The sequence below is a fragment of the Nelumbo lutea genome, chromosome 1 (genome assembly GCF_056320005.1).
Source record: "Nelumbo lutea isolate HS-2025 chromosome 1, American lotus-T2T, whole genome shotgun sequence".
In the NCBI taxonomy this organism is placed as follows: domain Eukaryota; kingdom Viridiplantae; phylum Streptophyta; class Magnoliopsida; order Proteales; family Nelumbonaceae; genus Nelumbo; species Nelumbo lutea.
In genome coordinates, this window is record NC_142684.1 from 62,579,899 (window position 1) to 62,601,534 (window position 21,636).

The 21,636-nt window shown below is 35.1% G+C and overlaps 1 protein-coding gene and 1 long non-coding RNA gene across 2 annotated transcripts; both read left to right on the forward strand.

Annotated features, from left to right (window-relative positions):
• Positions 1-795: 795 nt before the first annotated feature.
• LOC148874871 (protein transport protein SFT2-like) lies at positions 796-4,804 on the forward strand. The gene is made up of 3 exons (XM_088966259.1): positions 796-3,365; positions 3,970-4,074; positions 4,437-4,804. Exons 1-3 carry the CDS (start codon positions 3,063-3,065, stop codon positions 4,545-4,547), a joined length of 519 nt encoding a protein of 172 aa, XP_088822385.1. The 5' UTR covers positions 796-3,062; the 3' UTR covers positions 4,548-4,804.
• Positions 4,805-7,662: 2,858 nt separating this feature from the next.
• LOC148874872 (uncharacterized) lies at positions 7,663-9,265 on the forward strand. The gene is made up of 2 exons (XR_016105603.1): positions 7,663-9,065; positions 9,141-9,265. It is a non-coding gene; the product is annotated as an uncharacterized LOC148874872 (long non-coding RNA).
• The last annotated feature ends 12,371 nt before the right edge of the window (positions 9,266-21,636 follow it).

Sequence of the window (21,636 nt, forward strand, 5' to 3'; positions counted from 1 at the left end):
GGCTTGCATTTTCTTCTATTTGTATTTTGGAAGCTTATTGGGTTGCATTTTTGGTGTGATCATCTGGTCCGAAGTGAATTAAAGACTATGCTTGTGCATGTTAGTGTCATTGTTATGATTGTTTCTTGATCCATTTTCTTAAAACTGAATAGAATCTTGATGCTTTGAAGCTGGCTGGTTCATGGCTCATCAATTTAACCATCTGGTTCCAAGTGTTTTGATTGGCAATATAGCATAATGTCATAATTTTAGTTATTTAGGATGATTTCTTTGAAGCAGTTTCCCCCTTCCAAAATTTGGCCGAATTTTGGTTGATTGCAAAGTCACTAAGTCAATTGTTTGCCAAGCCTATATAGTATTTTCTCAGACCATCTGTGTGAAGTTTATTCCAATGCAGCCTTTGCTTGAAAAACAAAACCCCCACAAACAATTCCTTAAGAAATAAGACTAGAGAATGCAACATAAACGATTAATATTTTGCAATGTATTGAAAGAGAAAATAATATAAGAAAAATTAAATCCAAGGTAATTTTAAATGAAAAAAAACCCTTTTTGAGAAAAAATGTCAGCTATCTAACAATTCAGATTTAATTACATGGTTCAGTAGATCATAGATATGAAAGGAAAAATGGACATGATGGAATGGATTTGGAGTTTACAATCATTCTGCAAAATGTTGGAGTTGAAAAACTATTGATATCATTATACTGATGAATAATTCTTTTGTTATTGTTATTCGGAATAATTGATAGTTATTCTAAATTAATCTTGCGCATCCCAATCCTGCTTCCTTAGGCAATAACTGGTGAATCCCTAAATTGTAAATTGCATCCATCAGAGGAAGAAGGTGATCAGGATTTGAAGATGGAAAAAATGTTAGGACTTTCCATAAAGCTTCTAAGTGATCTTAAGTATCTACTTTTATGTGATATGTAAAATATGATGTTACATGGTTTAGAAAATGAGTCAACTTATAAATTGTAATGATGTTTATCACATTGTGTAGAGCAATAAATAAAAGTAAGACCAGCTTTCTAGTTGTTCTGCATTTCTGCTAGACTTTCAACATGCTTATGGATGGGTGGTTTCAACATAAGTTCTAAGTGTCTCTAGATGATGCCATTTTGTTCCATTTCATCATGTGCTTCAATAAAATGACATACCAGAAATTCAATGTAGTTGACTAGTTGTTCTCTGTTTTGTTTTTTCAGATAAAATTTTCTTCGTTACTCTGCAACTACATCAAAATACTCTGCTAATTAATCCACTTTGTATCCTGCGCACAGTTTGTTTCCTGGATCTTTTCCTCAATGAACATTATGTCTCCAAAGAACTTCTAAATTGTTTTCAGATTGCTCCAGGCTTGTTTCCCAGATTGTATCCCACTGAAAATTAAGGTCTCACAGTCTTAATCACTTCTGGAATTGTCTCTAAGTAAATAATTTTTCCCCTCAAACAAATTTTCTTGGGGATGCAGTTTCCACCCAAAGCCACCCTAGCAGTGATTTCCATGAAACTTTCTATCATCACAGTGCTTGATCCTATCCATAATGGTGTAAAATCTGCTGTTGAGTGGCTTCAGTAAAGTGGGATTTGATGCACTTTCTTGGAAGGCATGGGATATATACTGATCTTTATCATTATTCAAAATATAACCGTTGGAAATGATGGATTTTTTTGGCATAAATAAAGAAGAAAAAATCATTAAGAAGAAAAAGAAGTACAACAGAGGTGATAAGAAATCACCCCCGAAAAAGGATAAGAAGCAACTCCTGAAAACACCCTTACAATGACAAACCCCTCAAACTTCTCTAAAATCAAAATCACAACCTCATCCTGCACTTCAAAGTTCAAACGCCTCTTCCCACAACTAAAAAATAAAGAGCAGAAAAGAGACTAACATCAAATAGAATTTCATCCCCTCCTGCAGTTGTCCCTCTCTTCTTCGAAAATTGTCCTCCATTTTCTTCAATTTTTCTAAAGACTTTTCTTGCAAATTCCTCACCCCTGACGTAGAATTACCCTAGGATTTTCCTCACCTCCACCTCTTCCAGATCTAACTCACCCTGCACAACATGAGTTTCATCAACTTCCACCTCCCTCTCTTTATTCAACCAAGACCTCTTCACCTTTTCCTTTTACTTCTTTCAATAGGCTTTCTATATTTTCTGATCCCCATGGCCTGACTTGGTAGAAAAAAAATCCTGGAACAGGATTTGTGTACCCAACTCATGTGTAGTTTGATTGTTTCTGTGTTGGAAGTTGAAATTTCAAATGAGTGGGACCGATGATTTAAAAGGTGTGCCTAGGTTCCAGAGGTGAGGTGCATTTTATGGTATTCGCCTCACCTAGGCCCCAAAGTGTAGCATTTTCAAAAGGTGTGCGCCTGGTGTGCTTTTTTGAAATTTGCACATTTTCGAAAATTTCACTTGCTTCGCTCACTCGCTGCAGTTTTAAGAACCCCCTATATGCTAATGTTGTTCTTTTATTCATCCTAATAAAAGAAATTTTTAAAAGGCATTAAAATTTTAAAATACTTTTTTTGTAGGGATTAAGAACTTAAGACCCTAACATGGATTTGCTTGGGATTGCCTCAAGGGGCTTGGTACAAAGGTGGCTTGTAGAATCAGGAAAGCAAAATGCTTAACATCACATTAGCTTTTTTTTTTTTTTTTGCTTTGTCATGTTAGCTATTTGAAGTAACGTATTTGGGAAAAAAAATAAAGAGATTGAGAGTTTTACATGCTTGAATATGTTTTATATGTTTGATTTCAATTTTAAAATTTCATTTTGAATATGTTTTACATGTTGTGTTTATGTATTTTAATTTGAGATAATGATTTTTTTTAAACATTTATTTTAAAATTTATGTATATTTTTAATCAATAAATATATTATGTATATTTTTTAGTTTTATTTTTATTTTTTGCTTTTTTGTGCCTTGCACCTCATGCCTCAGGTGCAAATGCCCCTTGCACTTTTTTTTTTTGTGCTTTGTGCTTTTAAAACACTGAGTGGGATATTCATTTAATTTGTTGGAAAATCTGATTGTTGTCAAGTGAATGCAGACTAATTTTTCCCTCTCTGGAACTAACAGGGTTTCAAAAGGAGTGAGAGATTTGCCTGGGAGCTTTCAGTCTGCTACTAGCAATGTACCTTCTGGAAAATCTCTTATGTACTTTGGCTTGCTGCTGGCAACTGGAGTGTTCTTCATTTTCATTGCATTCACCATGTTTCTCCCGGTCATGGTGCTGATGCCTCAGAAATTTGCCATCTGCTTTACCCTTGGTTGTGCTTTCATCATTGGGTCATTCTTTGTACTCAAGGGTCCAAAGAATCAGCTTTCCCACATGTCATCAAAGGAGGTATCTTAGTTGGGTTCTTTTTGCATGTTTAACATCTCTCAGTCGTTTGTTTTTAGGGTAGAATACAGAGAACTACCTTGTACTTTTGGAGGTAGTGACACTTAGGTCCCTGTACTTTTATTTGCGACAGAATACCCTGTACTTTCAGATTCCAACACTCTGCTCCAGCTGTTAGCATTCCATCAGTTTTGAACTTTTCTGAGACCGTTTTGCCCTCTCATTTATTGCATTCCAGAACCCAAGTTCTAAACTTCATGTGGATGCTCTACATCTTTCAACTGTTTTTTGTCTCTCTTAAAAAATGAAAAATAAAAAAAAGAAAGAAGATGGAAAATATTCAGAACTTGGGTTTTGGAGATGCAATAAAGGAGAGAGCAAAATGGTGTCATCAAAGTTCAAAACTGACAGAATGCTAATGGCAGGACCAGAGTGTTGGAATTTGGAAGTACAGGGTAGCTCTCTGTTGCAAATTAAAGTTTGGGGACCCGAGTGTCAGTGACTACCCTCGAAGTACAGGGCAGATCTTTTGTATTTTACCCTTATTGAAAAAAAAGTATCAATTTAATCTCATTTGCAATTGTAATATCTGGCCCTTTTTCTCCAGAGGCTTCCCTTCACACTGGGATTCATTGGCAGTATGGTAGGTACCATCTATGTTTCTATGGTGCTTCACAGTTACGTTCTATCTGTGCTCTTCTCTGTGTTACAGGTATTAAATCCATCTTATATCCTTCAATTCTGTTCTGTTTTTTTTTTTTTTCTTTTTTTCTTTTTAATGTTTAATGATGGTTATTTTCATGTTAGTGGGAATATATGGGTATTAAAGTGTTCATGGCCATACAATTTATAACTATGGTATTGTGTTACCATCTTTTTCTCCACCTGTCCATAAAGTCTTTCATTTTCCTTTTTCCTATCCATTTCTTCCCTATTTCATACTTGATTATTGGCTTCATCAATTATTTTAATTTTTACCTCTCAAGTATGTGCTTAGGCCTTTTCTGTGGTGAGAGCTATATTAGTTATATCCTAACCTAGTATGGGGGTTGATTGTTGCTCAATTTTGTTTAGGTGAGTGCGCTTATATACTATGCTGTCTCTTACTTCCCTGGTGGGTCTTCTGGACTGAAGTTTCTTTCTTCAACCATTACATCTTCTGTATTGAAATGTTTTGGCAGGTGATGTTATTATCCTCTCCCCCTTTCTTTAATTGCCTCCCATTTTTGTTATTTTTTATCTCAAGTGCACGCCCATAAGAGTTGTAACATTCTGAGATACTTCTGCTTTTTCATGCATCTATCTGGTATTACAAACCAATTTAGAAAGATCAACACCCATGTATTGGAGTCAAAATGTTTTGAAATGAAATACAAAAAATGTTTTGAAATTGACATTTTTCATGAGAAATGAACAAGGAGATAAAGGTATCAGTTGCCAAAGGGTGCATATTTTTTTACTTGGATCCTGCTGACCAAATGTGATATGGGCGTCTGAACATGATAAAAAGGGGCCAGAAAAAAGGTCTCCTGTAAAGATTTAATGCTTGATGGTTCATAACATCCATTCTCCCATTATATCCCTCATTTTTAGTTTCCTGAATTTTAAGATATATGAAACCATCAAATTAAATAACCATGCCAGTTTTAACACCATTGCTTCCTTATAAGAATGCCAATTTAATCCCAGCACTTTCTGCATGGTTACACAAAATTACACTCCCTCGTTATCTGCAGTTTCTTTTCCTGCTGCAGAAAAATTTTCCCTTCGTGACAATTTTTTTTTTTGGTTCTTCAATGATTTGAAGCCGTTATCTGTTTGATGTTTAATTCTTCAGCTGCTCGTAAGGTTATCACAAGCTTTTGTTGTTTTCCAGCTTTAAAAAATCTCTGCGAGTCAATGCATGGATTACCAATGAAGCTCGGCTTGTGAGTAGGGTGTCAACGGTATTCGAAAATCCGATTTCGAATTTGATATTTGACATAATCGAATCGAATTCGGATGATTCGAATACATAATCGGTCGAATTCAGATATCCTATTCTTATCGAATAGTTAATCGGATTTGAATTCGGATATGATCTGATTCGATTCGATAAATATTCGAATTCGATCGATTATTTAATTCTTATACACAATATATATAATATTTTATATAATTTATATATTTATATACTTTATATTAATAAAATATTTATTTTTATATTTATTAATTATCTAAAATAATTAATTAATCGAATTCAAATCGAATATTCGAATTTTTGAATATTTAATCGGATTCAAATTCGGATATTAATTTTCAATATCTGTCGGATGTCGAATCAAATTCGGATACCAGATTTTCTAATTGGATTCAAATTCGGATATTGTTTGATTCGAGTTGAATTCAATCCATTTACACCCGTACTTGTGAGGCTCGCGAGCCTAGTGTTAGATAAATAATTTTTATTATATACATACATATATATATAATAAATAATTTTTATAATTCTTAATATTTGTCTGAAAAAAAATAATTTTATACATATAATTTTTATTCTTCAAAACTAACTTGGCTTTTAGTTGAGCTCGAACTAAGCTGAGCTTGAACTTGTAAGCTATGAATCAAAATGAGCTCAAGCTCAAGTCTCTAAATCGAATCGAGCTCAAGCTTGATACTGTTCCTGTGAGTCGAGCTTGAATAGCCAAGTATTCGGCTCGGCCCGACTCGAATCTACCCTACCTATATGCATCATCTAATCGAACCAAAATGACTGAAAACGGTCCCAAACTCAAATTGGGTAATAGATACCTAATTTGATTTGTGTTTTTGCTTCTGATTCATCATTTTTTTTGTATATATATATATATATATATATATTTCTACTGATCAGTCGAATAAAATTTTCTGAGAGAGATTTGAGTATAGGGATAAGCCTTGACAATCTGAGAAAGATGTCAAAAGTTTCATTTTGAAATTTAAAGAAGAATGATGGGCAAAATAGTCTTTTTAATCATTCGTTAACGGATGTTAACGGTAAGGAAGATTTAGTCAATTGTCAGAAACAATAGGGGTATAGTAAGTTAATTTTCTAAATCTTAGGGGTAGTTTGAGAAATTTGCCTATTAAACAAAGGGAGAATTTCTTAAAGTACCCCTATGATTTAGGAAATTTATTCACTCTGCCTTTATTATTTACATATTGTCTTAAAGTGCCCTTAATTTTTTTCACAATTGATATCTTCGTTAAATACTAACGGAAAAAAAATTATGAAATGTTGAATTTTCCCTCTATTATTACTCAAATTTTCAAAATAAAACCCAATTGATGAAAAATTTCAAGAATATGAGAAAGTAGATCATGACTCTAACAAGGATGTTTCGTGAGACGGTAAAACCTCTTGACAACAAAACATGTTGCAATCCTTGTGACGTTTATATATCTTCGCCAAGGATTAAAATGTCAATATGATACGCCTAATATTGAATTGCATTGATACGGTATACGATTGCAGGTGTCTCCTGCCAATCATGCGTATGGGTCTGAGATGCCACCGTATCGGCGCGTATTGTATAGTATCAGTCGATACGCGTCGATATAGAAGCATATCAACCAGCATTTCATAATAAAAAAATGGGAGGAACATGACTTGAACCCAAGTTGATGAATGCCCATTGCCCAAGCGTGCATGTACATTAACCATAATGCCATTTGTTATTATATGTTAATACCTGTAATAAAATAATTGTTATTAAATTTAAGGTTTACATGCAAATAAAAAACAATATGCATTTATTTTCAAAAACTTCAACTATAAATTAAAAAGAACAATACTCAAAATTAGTATTTTATAAATCAATGAAAAAAATAATTTATAAAATCCACACACACACACATATATATATGAAAAATGAATTTTAATTTCACAAATTTATACAAATAAAATATTCATAATAGAATAATTATTTTAATACTTAAATTTTATAAATTTTCATATGGTATGTATCTTAATTTTTTTATAAATTGTTAATTTATATTTTAATTTGCATTAAATAACAATGTATTTATTATTTACAAAAATAAAAGTATTGTTTACAAAGTATTTGAAAATATAATATAAATTGAATCTATCAAATCCATTAATCTACATTTTATATAAAAAATAATTTTTTAACTTCAAAATTTTATAAAAATAAAGTATTAATAATGGAAAATTATTTTAGTAATTAAAATTTATGAATTTTCATATGATATGCATTTACAAAATTTTAATAGGTTTGATATATTTTAAGTTAAGATTATATATTTTTATAAATTATTTATTGATATTTTAATTTACATTTTATAATAACATATTCATTGTTAACAAAAATATAAATATTATTTATCAAACTATTAAGCATTAATATTTTAGTTGATTTTTTTGTTAATGTTAAAAAATAAAATAGAAAAATAGAAAAACGATATAATAATTCAAATATAATAGTTGCATATGTTTTATGCCTTACATTTTAGTAGATATTAAAGTAACATTGGCTTTTTGCATGTATTAATTTGTAGAAACCTATATAATATTTGTCTTGGACTCTTGATTGATGCCTTATTAATAAAATTGTATAATATTTATTTGTCTTGATATATTAATTATATTATTATATTTATATGTCTTGTTATATATATATATATATATATATATATCATTTAAATATATAATTTCTACGTATTTATGTATTATTTATGGTTGTTTTGACATAAACTTAATGCTATTAGCATATTTATGGAATCTATATCTATTTTCTTAGCGTATTCAAGTGTTTTCATGTTTTTTCGTCTGTATCCACGTGTTTTTGTGTTTTTATATCTGTATCCATATTCAAGTTATCTGATACTAATACTTTAATCCTTGTTATTCGCTCTCTATTGAGATAATCACACACAACGATTGTGTGATAGAATTTAAATCAATAGAAGCACATTGATTAAGAATTGACACATTGTAGATGGAAGCTCATATGCTTTTTTTCTCCTTGAAGACCAGCTTTATCAATACGCTGATTGGTTTCCAATACGGTGAAAACCAGCTTTTCTCATCCTTGAAAAAAGCACATATGTAGTTTTTTTTATATATATATAAATAAAATGTATTATAATAGCAAAATATCTATAAAGTTCGATGCATCTGGATCCCCCCAATGGGTAATTAGACATATAAAAATAGTCTTGGGATAAAGTTTTGGCTCTTTGCGCCATCTTGTAGGCCGAAATATTAAAGTTCCTATATACATGACACATGGAGAAAGAACTAAATTGACGCAAAAGATCCTTGGTCTTAGACAAAAGCCAGAGACAAGACATGGGAGGGATATCTTTGACTGCAACCGTTGAATAACACTAGTAGTCAGAGCATAATGGTACATTTGGTTTTTGTGACAACACTAGTAGCGTCAAAGCATAATGATACGTTTGGCTTTCTCGACTGGGATGGGAAAATGGGAATTTCATGTGATTGTTCCTCGAGATAGGATGGGAAACCGTGTGATGCCAATTCACAAAATCAAGGATGCAGGGGCGCGCTGAAATGGTGCAACTCCGGTGAGAAAGAGATAATCAAGGGAAAAAGGCATATTGAGCCTTTCGACTGTATCTCCATTGCCAAATCTCACTGCCTCTTTGTGTCTACAACAGTCAAGTCTCCGGCAACACTTTTGACGATATCTAGCCAAAGTAAGATCAAATCCATGACCACCGACGTTTGGCAACTATTTTTATTCCGTTTTTGAGTGTCATCAATCTCCTCAGGTTGCCGAGAAGAAATTGGCAAACGGTGAAAATGGTGGCCTTGGTGTTTTCAAGCTTTGATGACTTCTCCCTTTTAATGGGGTTTTCATCTGTACTAGTAAAGGTGGCCTTGTTGTTCTCTCTCAATCTCCCTCTCTTTCTTTTCTTTGGTTTTTGTTGCCGTTTTAGGGTGCCGACAATATCAGGTTGCCCCTGTTTTGGATACCATTGGTTACGGCGGTTGTCTAATGCATGTAGATGGGGTTCCTTCAAGATCTACTAATATACTTGATTTCTTGTAGTTCTCTCCACCATATTTTGTAAATCGAAGGCCAATTTTGAACTTTTTATCACTAACGTTGAGTTCTCATGCTCTTCAAGCCTTGAAAGAGTTTTTGACCGACATCAGCAGAACCTTTTAGGCATATCTAACAAACCAAACACAGGACACCATAGGATATGTCCTTTTGAGAATTGGGCTGCTAGCTTGATTCCCTACAAAAGAGCATTCAGTTCTACCTCCTCCACTGATCCCAAGTTCCTTGAAATCCCCCCTACAATGCCAAGACAAGACAAGGATTGAAATAAACAAATAGCACCAAAGGACCCGGTATAAGAAGAACGCATAGCACCAAATATGATTAGATCAACATTTGAGTTCACAGTTAGAGGAAACTTTCTTTCATTCATAGACATGTTTTGCTTATTAATGTTAGGAGACTAGGAATGGGAATGATGGTTGATTGAAAAATATTATCAATTTTCATAAGAATGGAATTAATTGAAACCTAATGGAGCAAACCATATATAGTATAAGGTGATTGCATTACCAACTCATAGCTACTACAGTCATATTACGGTCAGGTAGAGATGACATTAAAGCATTCAAACAATTTAATCAAGAACCTTGATACATATTTTGCAAGTTAATATTCCAAGGTGCAACGAACAAAATAGACTTAATAAATGAGCAATTAAAAATAAATTATTAATTGTTTCAATTCCTCCTATACACAGGCAACACTGTTGATCTTGGGCATTTAGAAAAAGCCTTTGCTTTACAGGAATAAAGTCATGGACTATTCTCTAGATAAATAATTGGAATCTAGGGGGGATCGGCAATTTCCAAATGCATTTGAAACACATCTTTTGATATGGAGATAAAGGAATAATCTGATGTTGATGGATCTAGGAATAAGCATGTTTTGTAGAGAATTTACCAGAGGGGTAGGAGTCCAAACCCAAACAGTGGAGTTATCCTCTAGAAAAATGGGGATATTAACAATACCACAAAAATCCTCATTTGAAAAGCAATGTTGAAGCAGTCGATGGTTCTAAGAACCATTCCGGATAAAAGTTGCAGTAGGAACATGCTGTAGATATGGAGAAACAGGTTGAGATGGTAATCTAAAAACCATGGTTTTCAAAATTGGACCGCATTGGACAGTCGGACCGAAAAAATCGAGAACTGGTTAGGTGATCGATTCCATTTTTCTTAAAACCGGATTTTTGCAAAAAACCATTTTTTATTTGTTTTTATTTTTTAATTTTTTGTCAAAAGTTTGACTTGGGAACTGGACCCCTAACCGGTTCAGTCTCCAAGTCGGTTTTAAAAACCTTGCTAAAAACATTATTGCATTGAATTCAAGGCACTTAATAGTGGCCATGATTGAGTTAAAGTTCACTAGAAAACCTGTTTCTTGAAAAAGGCCTCTAAGTTTAGGGGCCATAGATTTCCAGAAGAGAAAACTAGTAGCCTAAGGAAATAGGGAAGAATCTCTATGGTATTTGGATTTCCAAATCTAGGCCCAAAGTTTGTTTGCTCATTAAGGAATCTCCAAGCTAATTTTTTAACATGACTAAATTGATGGTTTTGATTATGCAAAATCTAGGGGTGGATTCGAGCCAAGCCGAGCCAAATAGTGCGAGGCTCGAGCTCGGCTCGCCTAGGAAGTACAAGGCTTGAGCTAGAACCTTGAGCTCTGAGCTCGATTTGAGAAAAATGTTTTATAAAAATAAAAAATTATATATAAAAAATATTTTTTATTATATATATATTTGAGCTCGGCTTGCGAGCCTCACGAGCTGAGCTATATTAGGCTTGAGCTTGGCTCGTTTATTAGTCGAGCCTATAAATTGGGCTCAAGCTCGGTTCCAAGCTCGGTTGAAACCGAGCTGAGCTCGAGTAGCTCATGAAGAACTCAATGGCGTCTAGGCTTTCGCTAAGGGTGGCCACGAGCTTTTCATGAGTCGAGCTCAAGTAGCTTGTGAAGAACTCAGCTCGTGGCCACCCTTAGCGAAAGCCTAGACCCCACTCAGCTTTTGGTTAGGCTAATTTGTTCTAAGCACTCCATCGAAAATGATAGGGGTTTGACTCTGATTTTGTCCACTAGAAGTTTTTTTTTATATTTTTTTTATATTTTTTTATCAAATTCCCAAATCGTCTTCTAGGGGAATTGCAAGACAAACATGGAATGAACTATAATTGATTGTAGGACTAATTGGATAAGGGTTCTTTTCCCGCATGACTTAGAATAGAAGCCTTCAATGATTTAATTTGTTTTTGACATTGTCTAGGACATAACAAAATGTAGGTGATGTGGTGAGGCTGGTTGTGGTGATCTCCTTGAAGGATGAAGAAAGGTTGAGAGTCTCGAGTAAGAAGGGTAGGCAATGATCCTATATCGACAGAGTCGTATGTTTATTTCCAAAATGAGTTTGACTCCTATTTGGAAAGGGGATCTTTGATTCGATGTTGGTTGTCAGAGGAACACTACTAGGGGTTCATCAGGTGTCTCATGTTTCCTTTCGTTTGAAGATTCTCATAATACACGTGTGCTACTTTGCTTAGTGGGTTTCTTATATTGATGTGGTGCGGGTGACGTTAGGATTGGTCTGATGTGTCCTGCTTAGCCTACTAGATGTTCTGCCACAAGTGACATTGGTTGATGGTGTTTTTGTTCATCGTAGCTGGTCGCGGGTGTTTGATGGATTTTGGGTTCGTCGCGAGTTATGAGCTTCATCACAGATCCATGTCGGCCTACGAGTCACCATGGGTGTTTCTGTTGCTCCACTTTGGTACCTTCACGTCAATCACAATCGTGGTGAACAACACGTGCTTACAATTAGCCCCCTACTTATTGGTAAGAGTATTCTTATTAATAAACATTCTAGTGGTTGATGCGTTTTAGTATTGATTAGACTATTGTGGTTGTGTGGAAAAGTTACTTTGAGCTCGTTTTTGACTGGTTGTTGGTTATCTCTTGAGTTTTAGCATCGTGTGTGTGCTTCCGGTGACTTTGGCTATTGGGGTCCACAATTTTGACCATGTCTTGGAAAGGATGTTATTGTTGGGGTGCATGATTTGGAGTTCATTGTTGTCAAGGTTGATTGATTTTTGTGTTTTTAATCCCCCTGTTTCTCGATAGGAAGCATTTTGTTTAGAGAGAGTTTTGGTTATAGTTGGGTTCTCAGTCCCCTATCTTTTGGTAGAAATGCTTTATATCGGGAAACATTGTGAGCACTTTATGTATCTAGGGTGGTAGTTTTAGCCCCCTTTTGTATTGGTGAGGTATGTTCGGTTCCCACAACTATGATTGATGTGAAGGTACCAAACCAGAGCCACAAAAGCATCCATGACGACTCGTAGGCCAATATGAATCTATAACAAAGCTCATAACTCGCCATGGAATTTGCGACAAACACAAAACCCATCAAACACCTATGACCAGCTGCGATGAACGAAAACACTATCAACCAAGGTCACTCGTGGTAGAACATCTAGCAGGCTAAGTAGGATACGTCAGACCAATCCTGACGTCATCCATACCATGTCAATACATGAGACTCGTGAATGGAAGTAGCACACGTAAATCCTCAAACGAAAAGAAACTTCATTTTGGAAAGATCTTATGAGACACGTGGTGAACCCCTAGTAGTGTCCCACTGGCAACTGACACTGAATCAAAGATCCCCTTTCCAAATAGGAGTCAAACTCATTTTGGTTCCTTCCCTTCAGAGCCTCGGGACCTCCCCTTATAAAAGGGGGATATCCATCAAAATAAACACACGATTCTGTTGATATAGGATCGTTGCCTACCCTTGTTACTCAAAACTCTCAGCCTTTCTTCGTCCTTCAAGGAGACCACCACGACTAGCTTCACCACATCACTTACACAAAGATCATTATTTTTATTTTTCGACCAACAAATAAGGTTGAAATATCTTGAATGAAGATTTAGAGATTTGATATGGAGCTAGTGCCTTATCATTCTCTAATGTTGGGGTGGATATTTTTGCTAAAGAAAATTCTTGACTTATCAAGGTTAATTAACTATGCTGACAAATTTTCGAAGTGAAGCAAAATAGCTTTTAAGTTATGTAGATACTCTCTATAAGCTCTAAAAAAAGGCATGACATCATCCACAAAGAATATATGTGATATGGAAGGGGCAAATGAAGAGAGTTTAATTCTTGGAATTGTATTATTAAAGCCCTTCCATGGCTAGAATGAAAAGATAGGGGAAAGAGGATCCCCCTGCCTTAGACATCTAATAAGGAAAATGGTCCTCTGAGGTACTATTGATGAGGATAGAAAAGGAAACAGCAAATTTAGGACCTTGAGAAGATAAGGCCATTCCAACCTGTCTTAAGCTTTTGACATGTCTAATTTGATGGCCACATATTCTATACCTCGGTTTTGGTGTTTTAGAAAGTGAAACATTTCATGGGTAATAATGATATTGTCAATCATTTGCCTTCTTGACACAAAAGCCACTTGAGAATGATCTATACATTTATCTAGTAAAGGACAGAGACGGTTGGCAATGATCTTGGCTAAGACTTTATAAAGAACATTGCAAAGATTGATGGGTCTAAAGTCTTGGACTTATACATAGTCTATCTTTTTTGGGATGAAACAAATAAATGTATGGTTTAACCATCTTAGCATTTTCTTATTTTGGAAAAATTCTTGAGCAAAAAGAACAATGTCCTCCCCCATCAAGTCTCAACATTCTTTATAAACTAGAGCAGTCATACCATCCGGGCCTGGAGGATTTTAAACTACCTATACTCTAAAGGACTTGTTTAACTTCTTGAGTAGCCATCAGTTTCTGATTTTCCTCATTAATAATGATAGGTTGTATTAAGGAAGAGAGAGAATTTAAATCACCTAACTCTTGGGTTGTAAAAGCTCTGAAAAGTGGAAAGTGAAACCTGAGCTCTGTCTTTATGATTTGACACCCAAGTACCTTGGTCATTTTTTGCACCCTTAATAGTATTTCTTTTTTATCAGAAAATAGTACTCTTATGAAAGTAATTTGTGTTTCTATCTCCTAACTAAAGCTACAACTACCGAGATTTTTGTCTCTAAAAGCTTTTCACTTAATTTAAAATTTCCTCAAATTCTTTGTATGGGCAGTGATACTGTCATCATCCCAAGGTGATGTTTGTTCCACTTGGGTAATTTGGTCCTCCAACAAATTTAGTTGATTTTTAGGATTATTGAAAATGGATTTATTCCATTCAATTAAGTTCCACTTAATTCAACCCATCCCTAGAGCTACTTTGTAAGCCATGTGACTATTTATTTAAAAGTTTCACCCATCCACAACCACTTATTTACAAGATTGATTGGATAGCCACATTTCATAAAGCTTGAAAGGTTTTGGTAGACTATGAGTTGTTGGATTGATGTCAAGAAGGATGGGATGATGATCGGAGCCCCACCTCGGAGCCAGAGAAAGAGAGGCATTAGGGGACTGAAAGATCCAATTTGGAGACGTTAAAGCTCTATTTAAAGTTCTTACTAAGCAAGGACCATATTTTCATTTATTGGACCAAGTAAGCCCTCCATCTTTAATACTTAACTCTATAAGGTTTAAATTCATAATCAAGTTTTGATATTGGTGAGATGTGAGCTGCGTAGAAGTTCGGGAAGATCTTGGATCTTGAACCCCAACAGATGTAACTTCATTAAAGTCCCCAATAAGAATAAATGGGAAGATCAACTGTTTCTAACCAAGCTTTGAGGTTTGCCCTGAAACTGTTTTGATGGGCTTTAATTGAAGGGCCATAGACAAAACCAATGAGTTACTCAACAGGGGCAGCAAAGAGGTTTTTAAAAAGGCATACCTTGTACTTACCACAAAAGTAAACACCTATATACCCGCTTTTTAGAAAACAACTAAACTGCCTTCTCTCCTTTTAGGTGGAATAAGGTAAGAGTTAGGATATTTAAGTTGAAAAACCAACATATCCATTTTATCATTAGCGATTTTGATTTCACATAGGAATATAAAGTCTTGGCTATGACGTTGAACCAACATTGGTGGTGGTGGGGTTGTTCCACATAGGAAGATAAACTACCTTGGGGCATGCCGCCCCTCGATAGTTATAGCTTAAGATCAACATTAGTGGTGGTGGGGTTGTTTGGGGCTAGCCACCATCGCCCTTTTGAATAAAAAATGGCTTTGTAAGTAAGACATAAAACTTACAAGTAGTTTATCTCCCACGTTAATAGAATCAGCCACAATAATACCCTACTGAGTTTGCTCAGAATTCATTGTATATTCCAACATGATGTGATCAAAGGTTACAACTCGATCAACCAAAGCTTGAGATGTTGACGATTTAGGATGATCAAAAATAGGAAGGCCTGGTCTTCCATTCTCTATTTTTAGTCTAGAGAGAAAATCAATCATAGGCCTCTTTCCTCGAAGGTGAGCTAATTGGTTGGAAGAGTCGGCCAAAAGGACATGCTTTCTGAGTTAGGCAACAAGATGGTAGGTTTCAAGAGATACTCGAATCCAATGAGGTGTATACTAGGATGACAATTTAGCTCTTTTGAGAGGAGAAAGAGCCAATGCTAAATTTTCCTCAAACATTGTCTATCGTTGGTTGCCCGGTTGGGGAGCCGGCTACTGGGTGTTCTGACCAAGTTGTGGTGTAGGTCTAACTTCAGATTGATTGGGCAGATGAAAAAAGTCTCTAAATTGGGGCCAACGCCAATTCCTTCTCTTAGCTAGTTCAGCTCTTGGCTAGGGTCACGAATGGTTCATAGTTTTTTTATTGAAAATTTGATCAAACGATCATCCATTGGTATGAGGTAAAAGCTTAGAGCAATGACAAAATAGATAGCCAACTCTGCCATAGAGATAGCAGACCCAAGGTAGGTCCTCATATTGGAAGGTGACCCAATTTTGGGCACTATAAAAGCAACCTATTTTCAAAGGTTCCTTAATTAAAATTAAAACCTTGGTTCTAACATAGTTTTGTATGACAGAAACAAAATGGGCTGGTCCAATATGTTGGAAGATAGGGTGTCCTACTTCTTCAGACAATATTTCAAATGAAAGGTCATGCAGTTGGACCCATGTTTCTATTTCATGAAGATTCCATTCATACTAGGGTCGGCTTAAGAATAACCCACTAGCCATTGAGTAGCCAAGGACCCTTATCTCTGATATGGGTAAAATAATTTTCATAGAGAAAGCGAAGATGAAAATGACCTCTCTGAAAATGAGCTATAAGCAACTTATTAGGACTCAGGTTCCAAAGACTATGAAGCACTTGCTCTAGTTCAACAAACTGATTAGTTAAATGAGGAAAAATCTGACAAATAAAGGAGAACAGCTAGTTTTCATGTAAGTTAGAAGGAACACGGTCTTGGATATCCACTATTTCTATACCTGTCGGATTCTCCCCATGCAACATATTTTGAAAAGTGTCATTTAGATCACCCAGATCCTCCATAACAGGTAGAGGGAAGAAGGACAACAGTGATGGGCTAAGGGTTTGAGAAGGGAGAAGGAGAAAAAGAAAGAGAAAGGTAGGGAAGAGAGCAAAATCAATAAATCCCTAGATTTATAGCGTAAGGCAATTTTGAGACCCTCACCCATGCCAGGTGGCAAGGCCGCCTCCAAAACCCAAACCAATTCCATCCACCTTTCACTGACCAAAGAAAGAAAAAGACAACGAAAAGACAAGCTAACTTTTATAGAAAACTAAAGAAAAAAAAGTTACAATGCGACTAGATTCGAAATACAAGGATAAACCTACTAAATCTTAAACAAACATTAAGTTAAGGAAAAACCAAACTAAAATCTCAAGCATACAAAACCAGAGACAAGAAAAGAACCATGATAGAAGATCTTGTAATTAATGAAGCATGAAAAAAGCAAATACTCCGTATAAATGAAAAGACAATGCATTGATGGTGTTGCTTTAGCATGATTTTGAATCTGGCAACTGAATTGTTACAGTCGTGTAGCTATGAACAGTAAACATAACCAACAACCCTTCAGGGTTATAGAGAAACCTTAAGTCAATGAGGTTTGCCACACATATATAGATGGAAACACATATCCATATTGAAAATCAACTTTATCAATATGGTGGAAACCAACATTTTTTTCATCCTTTGAAACCTCAAGAGTAGAGGAAGACTCTTCATGGTTTCCACCTCTTTCTTCAGGGACTGAACAATTGGATCAAATCCCCTCCATCTTTGCCCATAACAAAGAAGCCCAGAATCACAAAATAAGCCTCCACCTATTCCCTCACCCTTGATGAGTTCCAACACACACACTATGTAAGAATGAGAAGAAGCAAAAGAAGTCTCTAGAATTGCTTGCATCAATAACATTTGAGGGTAGTTGCTTCTATCAAATTCCTCGTGTACAACCCTTTTGTTAGAAACAGAAGAAGATTCTGGCATTGCTTCCATCAATAATATCTGAGGGCAATTGCTTCCATCAAATCGTTTGTATATATAATCCTTCTATCAGAAATAGAAGAAGACTGGAATTGGTTCACCGATGTAGATGCAAAGCTTGAAGCAAAAACAGAAGCAACAGGGATTGGGGTCAAAGAGGAATGCTAGATTAGGGAGGTTTTCAGAAATTCTGAACTTGAAAATTTACCTAGCCTGGTCTACCCCTCCCTTTGATTCTTCTTCTTCTTCTTCTTATTCGGTGTAGAAGTAAGTATGCTTTGGGGTGTGATTAAGCTTTCATTGATTTTGCGTTCTTGGCTCCTTTAGGTGCTCACCTCCTTATATAGAGGTTTGAGTATTAGACATCTTGCTCCCAAGCTTCCATAATAGGCTAAATCGAGTTCTAAAGGTGCTACCTCTATCAACAACCACCTCCATCAAACATCTGTAAAGGCAAAGGTAAAAAAAAAAAATCTCCATCATTTCTTGTCCTATTATCGATTTATTTCAATCTATAATTCAATGAGATTGATGATAACTGTTGGTTCGGTCAACTGATGATGCCAGTTATAGTTCTACCACCTGCAACGACGAAACCACATATGGGTACACTTACCACCAGAGCACCGAAAACTGCATAGGAGGCGGTGTCTCAATGTACCAAACATTTCCACAAAGTGGTCCAACAGAACCTCAAATTATACAACAAACTATAAATATAAAAGGGTATTATAAGAATTTTCAATAATATATTAGTCACGTGATATCACATGTGAACGGAGTGTGATGGAAAGTTAAAGTAAAGGAGATTTTAGACAATTATCATAAAACTTAAGGGTACACTAAGACAATATATAAACAATAAGGGTAGAGTTAGTCAATTTCCTAACCCATAGGAGTACTTTAAGAAATTTGTCCTTAAACAAATGGCAAAGCAACAACCATTTGATAGAGGTGTGCAATAGGATAGTTTTCCATCAACTGATAGTCTCATTTAAGACTCAAGGAAGGACTCTCTCTCTCTCTCTCTCTCTCTCTCTCTCTCTCTCTCTCTCCAAGTGATGGCCCAAGAGCTAGGAAGAAAAATATGAAACCCTTAAAAGCCATAAAACCATTAATTAGATCACTTACAAAAGAAATATTCTTGTGTAGCCCACGGGGCTGGATTTGGTCCTCACATCATCTTCACAACCATTTACATCCATAGGAGCATCTTCATACTTGTATATTTTTATTCATGGAGAGATATTCCCAATGCACAATTGTAAATGGTTGTGAGGATAGTGTAAACACGGTGTTGTGAGGATCAAATCCGAATTCTTAACCCATTGGACTTGTAAGGTACTACGAAGACATCATTTGAAGCTAAATAGATCTAACATAATAATGGGCTCGACTATGACCAATGAATTGGTATCATAAAAAATGATTGATCAATCAGGGGGTATTCATTAAAATTCATGGGGTACTAGGTACCATGGGATCAACAGACATTTCTTTAGGATCAATCTCTCTTATAAAGCTGCTACGTAGAGTTGGCCATCATGGCTTTGCGCTCTCCTGTTTCCGTTAGGTACTAATCACTTGTAAGTGTCACCACTGGTAAGTGATATCGAACAATCTAAAATAATGCTTGTAATTCGTTTGGGAGGGCATTTGGGGGCATATAGAAAGGGATTTTCATGATGGCATGTTTTTCCAGCATTTTACGTTTGATAGAGTTTGAGGCATTGAAAACTTTGTTTCATTTTAAAATTCTACCCTTGTTCGTTTCAGCTTACATGGGTGCAAGGCAAGTTTATCTGGGTTCTTCTACATATTCACTTATCTCGATACGAGAGGTGGGGGGATTAGCATTTTTGGCAGGTGGCCCCACCCTCCAAGAGGGTATCCAATACTCTTTGAAAAAATCGCTTACCATGGGACCCATTATAGTGGTGTAAGAATGTGGAGAAATTGGACAATTACTCGGTTGATCAATTTACCCCCTCAAGATATTGGCAAACGAATGTGGTCTAAAAGGCAATAATGCCTTTGATTTTTAGTTTTTATTCCGTTTCATTCAATTTTATTCTTTAAATTGCAGTTGATCTTTTCTGAATGATAGGAATCTGCAAATGCTTAGAAGTTACAAAACACCTATGGATTTCTTTAGTTGTTATTGTTAAGGGGTCATTTGATTAGGAATGCGAACGGATTAGATTGTATATCCAAATCTGAATTCGAATCCAATACTATAAATTTTACATACACGATCTGATTAGACCCCAAAAAGGTTGATTCAAATTTGAATCTATTATGGGTGTGGGTATTTCTTTAAAATTTAATGAATTATTAAAATGAAAAAAAAAACAATCTATATAAAGAAAAATAAAATATATAAACATTTTTTTTCATATATTTTTATCATATATACATGTCTTTTTGTAAAACAAAAATAAAGGGTAAATTGCTGAAACCTCCCCTAAAGTTTGGTAATTACAATCACCTCCCCTGAACTTTTTGACATAGTTACAAGGAAACCCCTTCTGGTAGAATTTTCTAAAAAATGCTTGAAAATGTCCAAAATACCCATACAATTACTTTTAGGAAAAATGTTTGTTTTCTAAATTTTCTCTTTGTATGAATCACTACCCCAAACCCTTCCAATCTCTTTTTTTTTAAATTGATTTATTTATTAAATTTGCCCTTCATATCAATCACTCAAAGCTAGAGCTTCAACTTTAAATTCTCTTTATGTTTTTGTTGTTTATAAAGCTGTATTGTTTTTTTTTTCCATAGAAGCCAGCCTCAATAGTAATCACATGGGTAATTTGGACATTTTCATGCCCTTTTTCAGAAGATTCTGCTAGAGGGGGTCTACTTGCAAATGTATTAGAAAGTTAAGAGTAGGTGATTGCAATCACTAAACCTCAGCAAAGGTTTCAGCATCAGAAACTTCAGGAGATCTTTCAGTAATTTACCCAAAAATAAATAATATAAAAAATTAGGAAAAGGCAATCCTATAAGGGTGGGTAATTCAAATTCGATCTGATCGATCCAATGCAAAAAAAAAAAAAAAAAGATGGATAAGGGGATATCCAAATCCAACAAAATATGATCAAATTCAAATTCGAATCAGATCCATTTACACCCCTACATTTGATATGGGTTTTGCCTTGATGCGAGCATGTGGCTAGGGATGTCAATTGGATTGGATTTGGTCCAATCCGATCCAGTCCAATGTGAGTCCATTATAAATGGACCAAGTCCAATCCAATGAATGTTTTGGAGAAATTTGGATCGGTCCAATTCAATGTCTGGACCGTCCAATCTATTTAAATTCATTTTGATTTAGATTGGTTTCAACCCAAACCCGATCCATTGACACATATATTCTTATATTATATCAATGGACCAGATATTGGCTTAACCCAACCCAATCCAATATAAATTTGTTACGGATGGACCAGGTCCAATCCAATTTAATAAATATTTTGGACTGGACTGGTCCAATCCAATATGTCTTGTTGGTCCAATCCATCAAAATTCATTTTGGACTAGACAGGGTCCAATCCAAAACCGGTCCATTGACACCCCTACATGTGGCTGAACTGAATAGCTCGTTTCTTTTCAGCCTTTTCTTTTATTAAAATAAGTGGTTAAGTAGATGGTGAGCTCCTTAATGGTCAAAGAACATGTCAGGTTCGTAATTTCACGCTAAATATTATGACTATATATTATGACTATTTTATCCACTGAAAGACAAGCTAAAAGTCATTCAGTTCAGCCAAACAAGCTATTAGAAAAGTGCAGTACAAG

What these genes read in the sequence shown, in the direction of transcription:
- LOC148874871 (XM_088966259.1), top strand. Translation starts at nt 3,063, where the DNA reads ATGCAGACTAATTTTTCCCTCTCTGGAACTAACAGGGTTTCAAAAGGA. An exon ending in CCCACATGTCATCAAAGGAG is followed by an intron (nt 3,366 to 3,969) that starts GTATCTTAGTTG and finishes CTTTTTCTCCAG; the next exon opens with AGGCTTCCCTTCACACTGGG. An exon ending in TGCTCTTCTCTGTGTTACAG is followed by an intron (nt 4,075 to 4,436) that starts GTATTAAATCCA and finishes AATTTTGTTTAG; the next exon opens with GTGAGTGCGCTTATATACTA.